At 35.3% G+C, this 20,346-nt stretch overlaps 1 protein-coding gene across 2 annotated transcripts in view; it reads left to right on the plus strand.

Moving 5' to 3' along the window:
* Positions 1-20,346, plus strand: part of Fsd1l (fibronectin type III and SPRY domain containing 1 like) — a 69,206-nt gene that overhangs the window by 21,660 nt on the left and 27,200 nt on the right. Inside the window, exons 4-6 of one of the 2 annotated variants that reach the window (XM_042698387.1) lie at positions 271-372; positions 7,249-7,271; positions 12,684-12,805. In XM_042698387.1, the coding sequence (XP_042554321.1) occupies positions 271-372; positions 7,249-7,271; positions 12,684-12,805 (247 nt within the window). Of the gene's footprint in view, positions 1-270; positions 373-7,248; positions 7,272-12,683; positions 12,806-20,346 lie in introns of those variants that run through there. The other variant, XM_042698396.1, reaches the window with a different exon arrangement.

Below are 20,346 nucleotides of genomic sequence, written 5' to 3' on the forward strand. Positions count from 1 at the left end.
CACTAATCTTCAGAAGTTTTGTCTGCACATAGATTATTTTGATATGTTAAATTGTAGATAGTCTCTTAATTGGGAAGACTTCAGTGGATTTGGTTCAAGTTTTATATAACTGCTTTCCCTTTTTATTTTAAGTTGTGTATCTGTGCATTTAAACTGTTTTGGATATATTATCATCCATAGGTCTCTGACAAATTTTTGTTCAGTTGTTGATAACACAGTCTGATAGAAATAATCTTCATTTTAATAATTAAGATTTTTTTTTCTCCCTAGAATCAGCTAATTCAGTGTAATAATGCCCTGGAGAACTCAGAAGAACTACTAGAATATGCAACAAGGTCATTAGATATAAAAGAACCAGAAGCATTTTCAAAGGTATGAAAAAAACCAATAAAAAACTACACTAATAACTCAATTTTTTAAAAGAGGCTCATTTATTTAGTTTTGGATTTGTTTAGTCATTTCTAATGCTGCTAGCTGTTGATTTATTTTGAAGCAGAGAACTAGAATAAATTATTTTAGGTCAGTTTTTATTTAAAATTAAGCTCAGTGTACTTACTGTCTCTTTCAGCTATCTCCCTACTGGAAATTTGTTTTAAAGGTACTTATATACTTGAACTGAGTGACAGTTTTCTTACAAACTTTTTCATAAATGAGGAAAGGAGATGTTGCTATTAATATGTTTAGAAATGAGTTCCCTGTTTTTCCCTCGATGACATGTTTAGGAAAACACCATCACTTAATGCATATAAGCCCTGTGAATTAGTCGATTTTATTATGGGAGACAAATGTCTCATTGTTTAGCTCAAATATTTGAGGGTTTTATTAAAATATGAAAATGTAGGTCCTTGTTTAAGGGTATGTTTGACATAAAAATTAAATAGAATAAGAAGCTTGCTAATGTTTTAACTTAGATTTTAGTGTTCAAAAAACTGTCCATTCTAAATTCTATTCTTATTTTAAGTAGGGTAGTTATCAAATAATTACCAATTTATCAAATTGAAATTCAGGGATGTAGAGTATATCAAGACAATGTAAAAGTGGGAAATTATGTGATATCATTAGCAAACTATTAATATGTGGTTATCAAAATAAGATTTAACTTTGGTGTTTTTAGTTTATGGGCTATGTAGTGAGTTGCATTCATGTTAGGAAAGCGGCTATATGATCCATTTGTATTCAGTCAATATTTTGATTTTGTGATTTTTTTTTTCTGTGAGCTTAAAGGTAGAAAAAAACTTCTTGAAAATGTAATATTTTGCTGGGCACTGGTGGCTTACATCTGTAATCCTAGCTACTCAGGAGGCTGAGATCTGAGGATTGTGGTTCAAAGCCAGCTGGGGCAGGAAAGTCCTTGAGACTCTTATCTCCAATAAACCACCAGAAAACTGGAAGTGGCGCTGTGGCTCAAGTGTAGAGTGCTAGCCTTGAGCTGAAAGCTGAGGGACAGCCCCAGGCCCAGAGTTCAAGCCCCATGACCAACCAAAATAATAATAATAATAATAATAAAAATGTAATATTTTAGCCTAAGCCTTTGCATTTTAAATTTGAACTTTAAAAATCAATTTCTTCTTTTAACAAAATGAATAAAAATAAAAATAATTCCTAAAATGTGGAAGTGAATTGTAAAGTTTCCCCTTGTTCTTGGTAGGACTTATATAGTATTTTAGTAACATGAGATATGACCTGTCCTAGGGTACTGTGGCAATAAGCTTAAATACCAAGCACATAGCCCCAAAGCACACAAAAAGCAAAAATGTTGTAGAGTTCATAGACAGTAGTTAATAGTCTGTATTCACAAGTTTCTCAGAAGCTGTTGACTATTAATCAGAACATGGTACTGCTAAATCTTTAGGGTTTTATTTTTCTGTTTTCCAGTTGTCAACGGATTTCCCTTGTAGAAGAGTAGGGCAGCTGTTAGTGGCAGGCAAAATCATAACAGTGGAAATTAATAAATGACAGCCTGAGAGTCAGGAAGAAGGTTAGTAAGTGTAGACCTAAGTTTTATAAAATAATTAAATTAAGCTGCATTGAAATGGATGCTGGTGCTTGGGCAAGCTATGATAAAAGTTTATTTCTTGCAGTCATCTCTTGACATTTTCAGAGTCGTTCCCTTCCTTTCTGATATTACACATCCTCATTTTCCTTTGTTCTTTTTCAGCTTTCTTAGTGAAAAATTGTTTTCCTTAAAATTTTTCTCAAAAGGTTGTAAGGTTTTGATTAAATAAATAGCATTGTGGTTAAATATATTTTCTTAATTTGTCACTTTGTTTTTTTCTATCTTACTATTTTGGACTTGCCCTCTAACATTTTGTGGTGGTACTTACAGCTTAAACCACTGGAAATACGGTGCACGGAATTGTCAGTCTTCCTTAGCCAGAGTATGCATTTATTGTTAAATTAAAATGCTTAGCTTATTTATTTTCTTTGTACATTCAAATAATATTCTAGATAGGATTTGGTTTCAATTCAGAAACTAACTTAACTTTCTTAGCTGTCTGGTCTGCTGGCCTGCTTCAGATATGAAGTTGATGACAAAATAGGAGAGATGACTTTGAAGATTATTAGACTAAGAGTATATTGTTAGATATATTGAAAAAGAATTTCCCTAAAGTATACTATTTGTGAATATTCCATATTACATTTCTTAAGCCACAGTAATATAAGTAGTTGATGGGGAAACACCTTGGCTAAAACCTAGGCACAGAATCTTCTTATATTTCAAAAAAAGCATTTCTGGGTGGGAGATAGTGGGGTGTGAACTAGTTTTTTTACCTTGCTGCTCTATCACTTGAGCCACACCTTCAGTTTTTTTTACATTAGTTATTTTTTGGATAGAGTCTTAGGCCAGACTGAATTATCCTATTATGTATTTGTGCCTAGTTACAAAGTAAGTGTATTCAGTACTGTATTTCAACATTTATTTCAAGTTATTTGGTATAGTTTTATGACAGATAATTTTAAATACACATGTTTTTTTGGAAAAATAGTACTTTTTAGGAACAGATAAATCTATGTATACAAAAATACAAAACTTGGAAGTGGCACTGTGGCTCAAGCGGTACAGCACTCATCTTGAGCTGAAGAGCTGAGGGACAGCGCCCAGGCCCAGAGTTCAAGCCCCACAACCGATTAAAAAAAAAAAGAAAAATACAAAACTTGTAATATATCAAATCATCCAGTACATAAGTTGGGTTTTGCAAAGGCTGATATTTTTGCCTAAAGATATTTTTTCTTTTATTTTTTGTGAGCATTGTCGTTTGTACTTGAAAGTCTCAGATGTAGATACTCTACTGCTGAGCTACTCCTTTAGTCCTTTTCTTTGCTGGTTTGTTGTTGTTATGTGTGCGCCAATCAATGTGTGTGTGTGTGTGTGTGTGTTAGTTTTCAAGCCTGAAACTTGAACTCAAGGCCTAGTTGCTGTCTCTGAGCTATTTTGCTCAAGAATAGCTCTCTACAGCTAGTACTACAGCCCTATTTCTGGCTTTTTGGTGGTTTCAAGGCCTTTTCTGTGTGAGCTGGACAGCCCTGATCCAAAGATCTCAACCTTCTAAGTAACTAGGGTTACAGAAGTATGCCACCGGCTACTGTCTGTGTTGGCTATAGGGTCACAGTTCTTGCCTAACTTCACACCTAGGCTGTGATCCATTGATGTCAGGCTTTCTATCACAGCTAGGATAACATATCTAAGCCATTATACCCTGCTCTCTGTTGAGCAGAAATGTTACAAATCTTTGTCTGGGCTAGTCTTGAACTGCTCCTTACTTCAATCTCAGCCTCCCAAATAGCTAGCTATTTCAGCCCAGCTGAAAGTAGCATTTTGAGACTGCCTCCTTTTCTGTTCTTTATTTCTTTAAAAAGAGAAAAATGACAATACCTAGGAGAAATTTATTTACAACAAGGTGGTTGTTTGTATCTTCAAAGTGCTTGATAAAATTACAGAAGGAAATAGATTTTACATTTATTTGTTATAGAATAAAAGCAAGAAAGACTGAGTAAAGTTCTGATTTAATTTTAATTGCAATTATGAAGAATTACTTGGTATTACTCCATGTACTTTTATTACAATTCTGCTTAAGGAACTTTAGTCTCAGGTAATAGTTCCTATAACTGATAAATTGAAGGATCTTATAAAGGATCTTAACTCATGCCTGTAATGACAACTAGTTGGGAGGCAGAAACTGGAACAGTCTTGATTTGAAGTCAGCCTGGGCCAAACATTTGTGAAACCCTCATCTCAACAAACAACCTGGGTACAGTGGTCTTTGCTTGTAATTCCACATAGGTAGGAGGATCTTGTGGGGAAAAAAAAGATCTTTTGAAAAAACAAACATAAAACACTAAAGCACAAAAGGCTAGGGCATGGCTTAAGTGCTAGAGTACCTGCTTGGTAAAAGCTCTGAGTTCAAACCTCAGTACTATCAGCCAATAAAATAAAGCAACAAAGATAGAAAGAGGGAATAAGTCATAGAGGGATAGAGAAAGAGGATGAGATAAGGTAAGGAGGAAGAAAGGCAGAGGGAGAGGGTCATCTCTATAAATACAGGTGGAAGTGTTGGCCAACAGGATTTCAGTAGAATAACTAAGTAGTTACCTTGAGGCTTCTGAGGCTTTCCAGTGACATGCAGAATTGAAACTAAACAAATGGTAAACCTTTACTGAGGCGTCTTGCAAGCTCACCACGAGAAATTACAGAGTAGTGGTAAGTCCTGGGGTCCTCAGTTAGTGTTTATTACAGGATGATGTTTAAATCATAAAAGTATCACTCCAAGATTGATCAAGATACAAAATGTAATCTTTGGGTAGCTTTCTGCTTTAGGAGAAAAAATTATAGGAAAAAAATTACTTTCCATTGTAAGATGCATCTTGAAATAAGGAAATACATTGAGAATTTGAGACTCTCCTATCTTATTTTAACTTTATATATATAGTAAAAGTAGTGTACAGAGGGGTTACAGTTACATGAGTAAGGTAATGAGTACATTTCCTATCCAGCAGTTATCCCCTCCTTTGTTTTTCCCCTACCATCCCATCTCTCCCCACCACCCCCGCCCAAGTTGTAAAGTTCATTTTCAAGGTAGTATATTGCACATCTCATTGTTACAATGGGTCAACCTGTATCCTTATTATTTTGTTATTTCAAGTTTTGAATTTATATTATATGTATACCATAACACTTGAACTTGACAGAAAGAGGAGCTACAGAATTTTCACTTTTATCAACAAGTATTATATATAAATACAAGGGACAATAAGTTTTTGTCAAGATTATCTGGCTTTTTGTCTATTGCTTTTCTGGCTTTTCACAAATAGCCGTAGTATATGAAATGATACCATGAAAGATTTGTGTGAATGGATGTGTACACACACACACACACACACACACACACACACACACGCGCGACACTTTCCTAGATAGAGTTGAATCCTGGTCAGTTTACAGAACAGTAATGTTCTTGATAAGTAACATTCCTTTAACCAAGTTCAAAACCAGCGAGGAAATAAGATAAAATAGTTCAATTGATCAGAGGTCAAATATTAAGATAATTTTGGAGTATACACATTATATCAGAGACACACTTCTTTTTCTGCATTTTTATTAGCATCAATTAGTTGTACAAGAGAGCATTTTGATATGTCTATACATGCATACAATGTACTTGGATCAAATTCACTCTCTCTGTTCCTCTCCAGTCCTCCCCAGTTATGGTTAACAGGTAGTAGCTCTCTCAGTAAAACTAACAGCACAGAGGTTTAAAAAAGTGTTCTCTCTGGGTAAGCAGATTGCCAGAAAAAGTAAAAGGGCCTGGGCTACTCATTTTTAGTTTCTCTCTTTAAACTCATGATATATCATACCACATAACAAGGAGAAATGATACCTCTTTCCTAAAGAAATATTAGGTGCAGAGAAGAGTGCCCTCTTTCCTTCTGTGAACACCTATATTAAAATCTTTGTTTTAAATTGTAGTTATCTTAAGTATAACCTTAAAAATCAATATGATTGTGTAACTTGGCATTCTTAACACTGATGTTAAACTAGTTTCATGATTTGAGGCACATACAGATGCTTCTGAATCAGGTTAAATGGGGAATTTTTAGAAATGTTAAGGACCAAATCCCTTAGTTAAAGAAAGAAATTGTTACACAAGGTCACAGAGTTGATTAGCAATAATTCTGGAGCTGTGTAATATACTAATATCTTAAATCTCAGTTCTTTTATTTTTGTTTAGACTAGTACTGAGACCAAAATATTGTAGGGAGGGGATAATAGTGACCCCTAGCAAGTAGAAACTGTTAGAACTGAAGAAAGAAACAGAAGTATTGATACATATATATAATTCAATTAAATTTAATAATTATTAAATATTGCCATTACCAAACATTTTAGCCCTCAAAATAGAGTGTGAGTATTCCATGAAACAGTCATGTTCTTTAGCAACATTGTTGCGCTGGTTAGTATGGGAGAAAAGTTTGGTGGATATATTACATGCAAATGCAAAAGGGAAAATGTTTTTTTTTTTTTTCTGTGACTACAACATCAAGTAATAGCTATGTCCCCTTCCTAAATTTCTTCACATATAAACCAAGGAGAGAAAAGATGCATGTACAATAGACTTAAGTTGACAGATTGTGAAATCATCTGAGGGAAAGACCTCATTTGAACAAGTGTTTTCCTGGTCTATCTTGTCCATTTCTGCATTACAAGTTCATTCTTTGGTGTAAAAGATTATGGCACTGCAGCCTAGGTATATATGCTAGTAGGTAAGTTCCCAAAATACAGGGCCCTTGCTCAGTGAAGGCACATAAAGAAATTTGGAACAACCATTATAAAGTAGTGAAAGAGATGTCTGAAGAAAAACTAGAGAACATTTGACGTGTACATGAAAATGTATGTCCCATGGAAGAAATTGCCCATTTTAGTTGAAGGATACCAGACTGAAAGTAGAGGTGTGTTTTGATAATCGTAAGGTAAGAAAAAAATGTCTATAATCACCTAGAATTAGTTTGAAGTGTTACATGTTCCTCATTTTAAGGTAATTTACATGGGATCTTGTTTTTCTACTATAAAATTCTAACATCACACTATGCAAGCTTATATGAACCATACAAATTTCCTGAAATTTATATTTTTATGAATACAAACTAATCAATTTTAGGGTTTATATCCTACCTTCTTGCATGTCACTGTCATTGAAACTTGCATGGAAAGCACTAACTACCTTCTTTCTCTTCTCCCTGATTTGCACCAAGGCTGCCAGACAGATCAAGGATAGGTATGGTATAAACCTATATTTTTATTTAAGTGTCAATATTGAAGTCAGAAATGAAATTCAGAAAGTTTTTTTATAGAATACATAATTGCCAAATTAAAAAATGTCCTCTGTATATTTTCTGAAAATAATCAGGAAGACTTATGAAAACATGTTCTTAAAGAACATAGTTGTGGACAATTTGTACTTCCAAAAGAATTTCATTTCTGGTAATAATGTAGTTAGTTTTAGTTTTAGAATAGTTCTTAGTTATGCTAATGGAAAGGGAACTATTTTAGATAATTTAAAAACATGTTCTTAGATTGCATTCTTTTGTGTCCTTAAATTTAAATGTGATTTTTATTTTTTGAGAAATCACAGTATTTTAGACTGTCTCCAAGACTTAAAGCTCTCCTAGTCACTGCTCTTCTGTTTAACATCTTTGTATTCTCATTCTGTCCAGTTTCTGGTGCCATCTCTTTCTATTTCTAATGCCACCACTATCGATTTCACTTGGTGGAAAAAGAAAATTAGTAGATTTTAACTTTGAAGGTGTTTGTCATGAGTGCAGTGAGGAGTGAAAAAGGAATTCAGCACTTGCTAGAGTGAATTCATAGATCAGAGCCTTAAAGGAGTATCCAGCCATAGTTGCATTACTTAAGGCAGGAGGAACAATTTGATCTGCCTGACCATTACTGAGAACTGTTGATAGTGAGATGATAACTTATAATTTAAAGTTTTTTTTTAATTTGATGAGCATAGGTTTCTCTGAAGGGCACAGCTCTTCAAGCACTACTATGAATCCTAGGTTATCTTTGATTGGAAAATTGTTGGGAATAGTCAATATGGATGCGTGACCAATGTCTGTTAATTTTGGCAGAAAATTTTGATTCTTTCATGGTTTTTTATTTGATGAAAGTCAAAGATTTGCATACTAGGTAAAGCATTCTTAGCACAAATATTAATTTCTACATTTAGTATACACTTAGTATTAGACAGTGGTTAAACATGTGGATTGTTCTTCTAAGTTTCCTTGTTTTTTTTTTTTCTTTTTTTAAGAGATAAATTCTCAAAATATTGGCTATCCTGGTCTTGAACTCCTGTATTCAAGCATTCCTCCTTTCTCAGTTCTTAATAGCTAGACAACAAGTGCAAACTTTTCTGCTCACTGTGATCATTAGAATTTGAAGGTGAAGCATATTGTTTACATGAAGAATAGATAGATGCTAGTTAAAACCGTATTTTGATGAGGTAGATTTGGGTTATGCCTGCTAAAAGTTGCTGGGAGCAGTCTACCACTCTTGAGATTAATCTTCTGATTAGCTACTATTCTTTTACCATTGTTCCTGATTTTTTGGTTTAGAAATCAATTCCTAACCAGGTTTGGAGATAACCTTGTTAAAGACTTTGCAAAGTCTTTCATTTCAAGATTCTGTATAGCTCTGTGCTTCCCATATTACTGTCCTACTCTAGACCTCATTGTTCAGTTTGTTTCACAGAATTCAATTTTAATACCAGCTTTCACGACTATTCACTGAAACCTGACTTCTTTGCTTCTCTTCTAAGCTGTCCTCTTAACTTGATTCTATTAGCATCCAGATTATCTCAGGAGTCAAACTTCCTTAAGTCCATGCTTTTCATTTTTTCAAAGTTTTTTTTGTCTTTCCTCCACCTGCCAAATATTTGCTGCCTGTCAGAGGAGTTTTTTCTAGGTCTTAAAGTTTTAAACTTGATTTTTAGCTTTATGATGCCCAGGTTTCTCAGATGTAGTTTCTCTTCTCCCCAGAAGTAAGTTTGTAAAATCCCATCATTTCTTTTTCCGATATCAAAAATAATTTAAGAATATAGTCATAATAACTTTTTACTAAGAAAGGATTATTCTCTTAAATCAAGACATGGATTTTAGGCCAGGCACCGGTGGCTCATGCTGGTAATCCTAGCTACTGAGGAGGCTGAGATCTGAGGATTGTGGTTCAAAGCCAGCCTGGGCAGGAAAGTCCATGAGACTCTTATCTCCAATAAACCACTAGAAAACCGGAAGTTGCACTGTGGCTTAAGTAGTAGAGCATTCACCTTGAGTTGAAGAGCACAGAGACAGCATTCAAGCGCCACGACTGACAAAAAAAAAAAAAAAAATTTAAAGGAGAGTGTATAAAATTGAGCAGATAATCAAATACAAAAAATGAATATATATATAAATATATGAAAACTTACCATTTGCTGTGATAGAATATAGGCAAAAAAATAACAGGAATGAGAGATTAGATGGGCTGGATACCAGTAGTAACCCTAGCTACTCAGAAGGCTGAGATCTGAGGATACCAGTACAAAGCCAGCCTACGTAGACAAATCTGAGAAACTCTTATCTCCAGTTAATGACCAAAAATAACAGAAGTGGAGGTGTGGGTCAAGTGGTAGAGCATCAGCCTTGAGCTGGGAGAAAAACTTAATAAGCAAGAATGCAAATTCCTTAGTTCAAGCCCCAGTATAGCACCACAAAAAAGGAAATGAGAAGATATTATACAGCACATCACTAGAACCTTGAAAATCACTGCTGTAAGATTGAGTTGAGGCAAATTATTGGTTCTTGAAAGAAAGAATCATGAAATTAGACAGTTTAAGGAAATTAAATGTGTTCATATGTTTCATATTTATTTTCTCTTCACAAAAATAAAATTAGAAGAGATCCTTTGATTCAGCTAGAAGTGTTAGAAATAAACTGAGACTATAAAAGTGAATTAAAGCATAACTAACTACATGGATCTGTTTAGAGAATATCTGTTTCAGATTTTCAGTTTGGATTTTGAGCCACATTTTTCTAATCATACCTAGATTAAAATGAACTTTCAATTTTTTGGAAAACTATACTGTGTATATCTGAATTGATTGATATTAAGTTGTAAGTTTTCATTTTGACTAGAAATTAGTCTTATTTTTAGACTTTGATAAACCTTTCTAATGCATTTTTGGGAGACATCCTTTTTTGTGTGTTCATAGTGATTTATAGATTTCAGATTTAAAATTATCTAAAATATATTCCTCAGCATTTCTCATTAACTAATTAAGTTCTCAGGATTAGGTACAAACCCATTTACTGATTCAATGATTGTTTCTTAAATATCTACGTGGATATAGTTTATTAAGAAGTCTGCAAGATAGCCCGGGCTCTGGAGGCTCACCCATGTAATCCTACCTACTCAGGAGGCTAAGATCTGAGGATTGTGATTCAAAGCCAGCTTGGGCAAGAAGCCCCCATGAAACTCTATCTCCAATGAACCATCAGAAGACTGGAAGTGGCATTGTGGCTCAAAGTGGTAGAGTGCTGGCCTTGAGGGGAAGAGCTCAGGGATAGGGCCCACACCTTGAGTTCAAGCCCCATGACTGACAAAGAAAAGTCCTCAAAATACATGGAGCTATAGAGAACAACATATGTCAGATTTAGCTTTTATTTCTAGCTTCTTATTTGCATAATTTTATTTTATTCTGTTGTTTGTCTTTTTTTAATTTTTATTTTTTGGGTTTGATAGTGGGGCCTGAACTCTGGGCCTGGGCGCTGTCCCTCAGCTCTTCAGCTCAAGGTTAGCGCTCTACCACTTGAGCCACAGCGCCACTTCCGGCTTTTTTTCATTTTGCTTATGTGGTGCTGAGGAATCGAACCCAGGGCCTCATGCATGCAAGGCAAGCGCTCTACCACTGAGCCACCTTCCCAGTCCATTGTTTGTCTTTTTTTTGAGAACCAGCAGCTTAATGTAGTATGTATAATACTGAGGGTTTTTTTGTTTTTTTGTTTTTTGTTTTTTTGGGTCCGGTTGTGGGCCTGAACTCTGGGCCTGGGCACTGTCCCTCAGCTCTTCAGCTCAAGGCTAGCGCTCTACCACTTGAGCCACAGCGCCACTTCCGGGTTTTTTTTCTTTTTGCTAATGTGGTGCTGAGGAATCAAACCCAGGGCCTCATGTATGCAAGGCAAGCACTCTACCACTGAGCCACCTTCCCAGCCCCTAATACTGAGTTTTATGTTTGGCATATAGTAACTTTCCAGTCAGTGTGAATTCTCTTTCTCATACAGTATATTTCAACATACAGTGATCCCTAACTATCTTGGGAGTTAGGCCACAGAGACCCTGCATAGGTGCAATCTGTTAAGTAGCAGTGTTGTATAGCTATCCCTCACTATATTGCGGTTCACTTACTACTACTTAGCGAATTTTCACCAATTGTGAGGGTCTCTGGAACATAGCTTCCTTAATAGGTGAGGGATTACTGTTGACATATATTTTTTTAAACCTACAATACAGTGAAGCCACAATAAGCAAACCACAATATAACAACTACTTTCTTCTGGATAAAATAAATTATATATTAGTTGGTTACTCATTGTTACTATTAAAAGTGATTTTCCTAGTTTTAAAATGAAGTAAAATAACAGAATATACTGTTTGACATTTTTCGTTCCATAATAAGTGAATTCAGCAAGCATGACGTCTTTAATACCATTATTCCTTGCTTGATGTGGCAGACTGTGGTGACTAGGACTGGGTTTGCTTTGTCCCTCTCACTGCTGTTTACTTCCTCTCAGCTTGCATGCTAGGAGGACAGCATCCATGATTAGAACTCTTGTATCATTGACCAAAGAAGGAACTTGGTAATAATGGTGGAAACTTTCTATAAAGTGAAAAATTGAGATTTGAGATAAAATTCAGATTAATAGGACAAGAGTTTCTTTTGACCTCCAGTTTTAATAGAGAACTGCTTCCTGTACTTTTGATAAAGTAAGGTATGATTTGTTTTCATCTTGGTTTTGTTTTTTACTTTACATGCACCTCATACATTTTTATTGAACTATATTTTCTAGAACACAGTTTTCTCATAACATCTTTCCATGTAGCTGATGTAGATAGATCAGAATGATGTCATCTTGCTAGTGTCAATACTGACCACAATTTTAGTTCTTTTCTACCCTATCCTTTCTTTAATAGGAATTGTAGTATAAATGTTGGGTCCATCTTCCTCTGTTCTTGTTGAGGTCACATGGTATAGCTATGACTATTAGAGAGGCTGTGTGAATTAGATTTCATTACAGTTCATTATTTGGCATATGAAAAGGAGTGAGGCTGGCATCAGGAAGTCAGTGAGACTGAGTGTGCAGAGATTCAGATAAATGTTGGGTCTGACAAAGATGATTTAAATATTGAACTTTTGTTTCTTGTGATTTTGCATACATATGCAGTTTTATAAAAGAGACTGGAATTGCTAAGTTGTTAAATTTCTTTTAGTTAGTAAAATTTTTAAAAGAAAAATCAAACTTCTTTGTTTATGTTCGTTATAGACTCTGAAATCATTAAAGTGAAAAATTTTTATCTCTCATTTTATAAATTAAATAAGATTTTATATTTCCATTCATTTATTTTTAAAAAAGTATATTTGTGTTTACCATAGAGTCACAATGGCTTCAGCCTTTCGCCTTTCTTTGAAACCAAGGGTCAGTGACAACATGACTCATTTAATGGTGGATTTCTCTCAGGAAAGACAGATGCTGCAAACTTTGAAGTTTTTGCCAGGTAAATACATGTATTACATGTACAGCTTTGGATAAAACTTTTTCCTGAAAGATTTTTCTCTAATGTACATTGGCATGTAACTAGCGAAGAAAGAGAGAGAGAGACAGAGAGAGAGAGAGGAGAGAGAGAATGTGTGTGTGTGTGAGAGACAGTATAGTGTGTATGTGTGTGTGTATTTTCCTGCATTAAAGAATAGCTTTAGATGCTAGTTCTTTTTATAGATAATTATTTTTATTGATAGAAAAACTCCCTTTTAAATACATTTTTAATTGTAAAGATGCTGTACAGAGGGGTTACAGTTATATGAGTACATTTCTTATCAAGCTTGTTACCCCCTCCTTTGTTTTTCCCCTACCATCTGTTCCCTCCCCACCTCCTCAATTCCTCCCTCTCCCTCCCCCCCCAAAGTTGTAAAGTTCGTTTTCAACATAGTGTCTTGTACATCTCCTGTACACAGGTCAACCTATATCCTTATTTCAATATTTTGTTCACTTCCCCTCCCCAAATTAGAAACATGTATATACAAGATTCAAGGCACCAGAATCAAATACAGTGAAAAACAGGGGTTATACCATGGGTGAAGAACATACAAAACAAACTTCTCTTTTAAGAGTGCCATTAAGGGATGTTATTTATTGCTACTTTGTCAAAGAGAAGCAGCATAGTATGATGGTTAATGATGGGCCTAGAGCATTGATTTAGATTTGAATTTTGCTGCATGATTGATTGCTATATTATTTGGAATAAGTTACTTTTCCCCATTTTCTTTACTTTTAAAATGTTACAATATATTTGTAGGATGTCTATTAGGATTAAATGAATTGGTTCTTCTTGTGTGTGTGTGCCAGTATTGGGGCTTGAACTCAGGGCTTAGAACTCTTACTTGGAGGTGCTCTACCATTGAGCCACAGCTCCACTTTTGGCTTTTTGGTGGTTAATTGGACATAAAAATCTCATTTTTCTTTCTCGGCTGGCTTTATAAACCACACATATCCCAGCCTCCTCAGTAGCTAGGATTATAGGCATGAGTTACTGGCACCTGACATGAATGGACGCTTCTAAGGTTTTTGCAGTAGTATCTGGCACATAGTTAATATTCAGTGAATATTAGCTGTTATTATTTTTGTGGATTTGGGGGTTTAAAGGGAACTAAGATTAATAATTATATGTTAATATACCATTAACATGATGTGTTATATCAACATCATATATAAATATTGTATGTTAACAATGATATGCTAACATTGACTTATTAATGTTTAATGTTAGGATGCTGAAGTAGCCTGAGTCCCAAATTATTATCTAGGTATGTGAAAGAGTCAGTTAAGGATATTTTTTGTCACCAAGAAATATTGTTAAATTGATAGGTAAAACTGTGTGGATATGGTGATTTGTGGAACTAGAATGGTTGGAAGTGGTATTTTACTTACAAGTATTTTTTTTTTTAAGATGAACCATTCTTGAATAAAGAGTGTTGAAGGGCTGGGCTGGGAATGTGGCTTAGTGTAGAGTGCTTGTCTAGCATGCATGAAGCCCCAGGTTCAATTCTCCAGTAAAACATTAACAGAAAAAGCCAGAAGTGGTGCTGTGGCTCCAGTGCTAGAGAGCTAGCCTTGATTGAGCAAAAGAAGCTCAGGGACAATGCCCAGGCCCTGACACACACACACACACACACACACACACACACACACACACACACACACTCTGTTGATGCCCAGGCCTGACACACACACACACACACACACACACACACTCTCTCTCTCTCTCTGTTGATGCCCAGGCCCTGACACACACACACACACACACACACACTGTTGATGCCCAGGCCCTGACACACACACACACACACACACACACACACTCTCTGTTGATGCCCAGGCCCTGACACACACACACACACACACACACACACACACACTGTTGATGCCCAGGCCCTGACACACACACACACACACACACAGTGTTGATGCCTAGGCCCTGACACACACACATACACACACACACACACACTGTTGATGCCCAGGCCCTGACACACACACACACACACACACACACACACACACACACACACTGTTGATGCCCAGGCCCTGACACACACACACACACACACACACACTGTTGATGCCCAGGCCCTGACACACACACACACACACACACACACACTGTTGATGCCCAGGCCCTGACACACACACACACACACACACAGTGTTGGAAGATATATAACCAGTCATTTCTTCTTTGCATAATCAGGGACTGTACAGTAGGATTGTAAGATTAGGTTATTAGTCATAAAAGTATAATGTAACCCAGTAAGGGCAGCACAAGTATTAAGTATTAACTTGTGTGATAATGATTAGAAATTCCAGAAGAATTTCTATAGAAGGAAGAGATGAGTTAAGGAAGTGTACTTGACAATGGATGCTAGCCTATATATTAGCCTTTCAGAATTACAGATGGTCCTTGATTTATCTTCCTAGGATGATTGTAAACAATAGTATAATATGTTATTATGCTAATAGTAAGTGACAGCAAGCCATGAGCAACTTCTAGTCGGCTTCATGGTTATGAAGGTAAAATCATTGCTGTATAGTACAGTGCGGTGCAAGGCTAAGCTATAATGTTGTGTGTGTTAGTGTGTGTTTTCAAGTTTTTTTTTAATTTTATTTTATTGTAAAGTTGATATAAAGTTACATAGTTAAGGTTACATAGGTAAGGTAATGAGTACATTTCTTTTAGAACAGTGTTATGCCCCCTTGATTTCTCCCACTTTACTTTCCCTCTCATCCCTCTCCCCCCAAGTTGTAAAGTTCATTTTCAGCATAGTGTCTTGTGAGTATCACTGTTGCATTGGTTCACCCTTTGTCCTTTATCTCACCATTTTGTTGTTCCCCTTCCTTCACCAAATCAGATAAACGTATATACAAGACACAGGATACCAAAATATAAAAAACAGTGACAACAGAGGATAAACCAAAGGGGAAAGGAAAGAAAGAAAAAAGAAAGAACTTCACACAGTACATTTAAAAAACTCGTTTCCTTATCCTGGAATTCATTTCTATTAGCATCATTTTATATGGTCATTTGTACATAGCTATTGAGCTACTATGATCCTCTGCTAGGAGTATCCTGGACATATACTAATTATTACAAATGAGGAAACCATGTAGCCTATGTTTTTTGGGTCTGTCTTACTTCAAATTTTAATTGGATTAATGTGATAAAACTCGATTATGAATTGTAGAACACCTACACTGTATAGAAGACCCTTGAGGAAAAACCTTTTGAACCCTCAGGAGTCATAGAGTATAGTACTGTACTATAGATGTTTGATTTTCTTTTCCCTTAATACCATCCAGCTTCTACGAAGACATGAGGTATTCAATAAAGCACTTAAATTAAGAACATTAGTATTTACCTTGCTTTATGTAAGATATATTTTTACAAAATTAAGGGCAAGTAAACACTCCACAGATCACACAGTGATCTGAACACAAACTAATGGTAATTTGTACTGAGAGCTCTGCATCAACAGATCAGCAAAATGTGGGTACAGGAATTAAACATTTTTGTTTTAGAAATTTTGTTTGTTTGTGAATGGTCCGGATTGATCAGAACATGTGTAATAAACCCACAAATTAGGCCAGCTTACTGTATTTTTATTCACAGGACACTTGTTAAATGTGAAATTGCTATTACAGGTGTGAAATAAACATTTTTACAAGCTTTTTTTACAATACCAATTTAAAATGGTTAGATTAGTTTAATCTGGCATTGAGAATTTTGAATGTCAGGCTAGATTTTATTTAAGTTTTAAAAAATATTGTAAGTAGTTGTACAGAGTAGTTGCCATTCAACAAAGCAGTTTATTAATGCATCTTGATCAATGCCTCCTCTTCATCATCCTTCCTCATCCCTCCCAATAAAATCCCTCTGATTATTGTTAACTGAGGGTTTATTCTCAGTAAAGCACTTGAATGTTCACTTGAGGGATTATAGTATTATACTTAGTACTTTCACTGCCATAAAAGTCCTCTTTGCTTGATTCGTCAGCTGTCTCTCCCTCTCAACCCCTGGTAACTATTGTTCTTCTCACCCTCATAGTTTTGTCTTTTCCAGAACATCATAGAGTTGAAATGATTGAACTAGCAGCCTTTTCACTCTTTAACCTAGCTATATACATTGAGGTTCCTCCTTGTCTTTTCACAGCTTGATAGCTTATTTCTTATCGCTGAAAAACAGTCATAGTTTATTTGTATACCCACCTACTGAAGGACAACTTGGTCTTTTCTAAGTTTGGGCAACATTGAGTACAGCTGCTCAAAACATCTTTGGTACAGGATTTGTGTGGACATAATTTTTAGTTCCTTTGGGCAAATACCAAGGAATGCATCTGCTGGATAGTTTGGTAAGAGTAAATTTTGTAGGAAAGCTTCAAACCTTCAAAATATATAATTTTGAATTACTAGTAGCAATAAATGAAAGTTCTGGTTGCTCCATTTTTTTTGCCAGCATTAGTAGGGTAATAGTATTTGGTTTTTGTTTTGATTTGTATTGCCCTTGTGCCACATGAAGTGGAGAATCTTTTCATAGACTTATATTGCAAACTGTAGATCTCTGATGAGATGTCTGTTAAGGACTTTCACCTTCTTATTGAGTTACTTATTTTTTATTTTTTAATTTTAAGAATTCTTTGCCGGGCGCCGGTGGCTCACGCCTGTAATCCTAGCTACTCAGGAGGCTGAGATCTGAATCGCAGATTCGCCAACCTGGGCAGAAAAGTCCTTGAGACTCTTATCTCCAATAAACCACTAGAAAACCAGAAATGGCGCTGTGGCTCGAGTGGTAGAGTGCTCACCTTGAGCTGAAGAGTGCAGGAATAGCACCCAAGCCCAGAGTAAAAATGTTCTGTCAATGACTTGTCTTTCCATTCTCTTTATAAATGTCTTTCACAGAGCAAATTTTTAATTTTGATTGTTTTGTTTTTGATTAGGGTGTCATTGTGTGACCCAGGTTGCTCTTGAACTTGTTTGTAGACTTGGACTGCCCTTGAACACCCAATCCTCCTCCTGTCTCAGCCTCTCAAATGCTGGGATTTCAGGTGTTCATATTATGCCAGGCTCTAGACCTTTTAATTTTAATCAAACCCAACTTATCACTTAACTTCTATCATGGATCATTAAGTTAACTTGTGGAGGAATGTCTGTATCTTGATTTTTTTTTTTTTGCATGTGAATATCCAGTTTCTGTATTATTTGTTGAAAAGACTCTTTTTCTTCATTGCATTCACATTTTGAAAGATAAGCTTAGTATATTTTTGTGTGTCATTTTTTGGCTCTCTATTCCATTGATCCATGTGTCTTTTCTTTTTTTTAATATTTTTTATTGTGAAAATACTGTACAGAGGGGTTACAATCACATGAGCAAGGTAAATGAGTACATTTCTTACCAAGCATTGTTGCCTCCTCCTTTGTTTTTCCCCTATCATCCCTTCCTTCCCATCTCCACAACTACACTCCCCCTCCCCGCACCCCTCTCCCGCCTAAATTGTAAGGTTCTTTTTTTGACATAGTGTCTTGTACATCTCATTGTTGCAATAAGGTCAACCTGTATCCCTATTTAAACAATTTTTTTCCCTTCCCCTTCCCAAATTATACCAATTTCAAATACAGTGAAAACAGGGGTTATACTGTGGGGGAGGGGCATACAAAGCATCAAAAAATCATGTGGTACCTTATAAATACATTAGAAACAATAGCAAGAAAGAAAAAAACCACTTGTGCTATGTGTCTTTTTCTTTGGTCAGCATCACATTGTCTTGATGAATGTAGCCTTAAAGTACATATTGAAGCAATGTGGTTTCAATTCCACAACTTTGTTCTCCTTTGGACTCTATTGACTCTTTGGGATCTTTTCCATAAATAGACTCAGGTAATTGATACCTGCAAAATAACTTGATAGACTTTTAAGTTGGAAAGAACTGACATCTCAAGAATATTGTCTTCTAACTCATGAACCGGGAATACCTCTCCATTAATATAGTTCTTCTATGATTTCTTTTATCAGTTCATAGTTTCCTTCATGGATTTGCAATGTTTTTGTTAGATTTATTCATAAGTATTTCCCTTTCTGTGGTGCCAATTAAATAGTAAATTTTAAATTCAGTTGTTTGTTCACTGCTGATAAATAGGAAAGAATTGATTTTGCAATATTGATCTTACATTCTTGGGGGTTTTTTTGGGGGGGGGGTCCGGTCGTGGGGCCTGAACTCTGGGCATGGGCACTGTCCCTCAGCTCTTCAGCTCAAGGCTAGCGCTCTACCACTTGAGCCACAGCTCCACTTCCGGCTTTTTTTTTCCTGCTTATGTGGTGCTGAGGAATCGAACCCAGGGCCTCATGCATGCAAGGCAAGCGCTCTACCACTGAGCCACCTTCCCAGCCCCTCATCTTACATTGTTTAGCCTTACTGTGATTACTTTTTACTTCCAGGTTATTTTTATTATTTGCTTTTCTACATAGATGATCATGTTATTTGTGAACAAAGACAGTTTTATTTACCCTTCTCAATACAAATACTTCTTATTTCCTTTTATTACTTTATGGCATTAGTTAAGACATTTCTGATTCAAGTGGGGAAGGTTCACATTTCTCATCACTAAATATATTACAGGTACTCATCAAATTGAAGTGTCTTTTCTGTTCTTTTAGAGTTAGATGTTGAAATTTGTCAGATGATTCCAGTGCATTTATTGACACATCCATATGTTTTGTTTTAGCCTGTAAATGTGATCAATTATATTCATTGATTTTCAGATATTGAAAATCCAGCCTTGTATGCAGACTGAATCTCATTTGGTCAACATGTATTATTATTTTATACATTAATATATTTTATTTGTTAATATTTGTTGTGATCTTTTTGCATTTATGCTTAGGAGGGTTATTAGTCTACAGTTTTCTTTTCTTGTAATACTTTTGTCTAGTTTGTCTATTAAAGAATTGCTAGCCTCCTTGCAGAATGACTTAGGAAGTATTGTTTGCTTCTTTCTTTTGAAAAATATTTTATAGAATTGTTATAATTTCTTCCCTAGATGTTAGGTAGAATTTATCAGTGAACCCCTATAGGCCTAGTGTTTTTTGTTTCAAAAGTTATTAATTATTGATTCTGTTTCTTTTATAGATATAAATCCATTCATATTTTTCTTGTGTGTTGATATATTGTGTCTTTAGTGGAATTAATCAGTTCATCTAGAGTATCATATTTGTGGACTTAAAGTTACAGTTTTTAAAAATTATCCCTTTGGGGTCTATAGAATGTGTAAGTCATGCACCTTTTTCTGTATTAGTAGTTTGTGTCCCTTCTCTTTTTTTAGTTAGTCTAAGGGTTTCATTGATTTTATTAACTTTTTTAAAGAATTTTCTTTGGTTTCATAGCTTCTCATTATTGGTTTTTCTTTTTTCAGCTTAATTGGTTTCTGTTCTAATTATCATTATTTCTTCTTACTTGGGATTTAATTTTCATGTGTTGTTTTGCATAATGGAAG

Source organism: Dipodomys spectabilis, unplaced genomic scaffold, assembly GCF_019054845.1.
Source record: "Dipodomys spectabilis isolate Male_0828 unplaced genomic scaffold, ASM1905484v1 ptg000006l, whole genome shotgun sequence".
NCBI lineage: Eukaryota > Metazoa > Chordata > Mammalia > Rodentia > Heteromyidae > Dipodomys > Dipodomys spectabilis.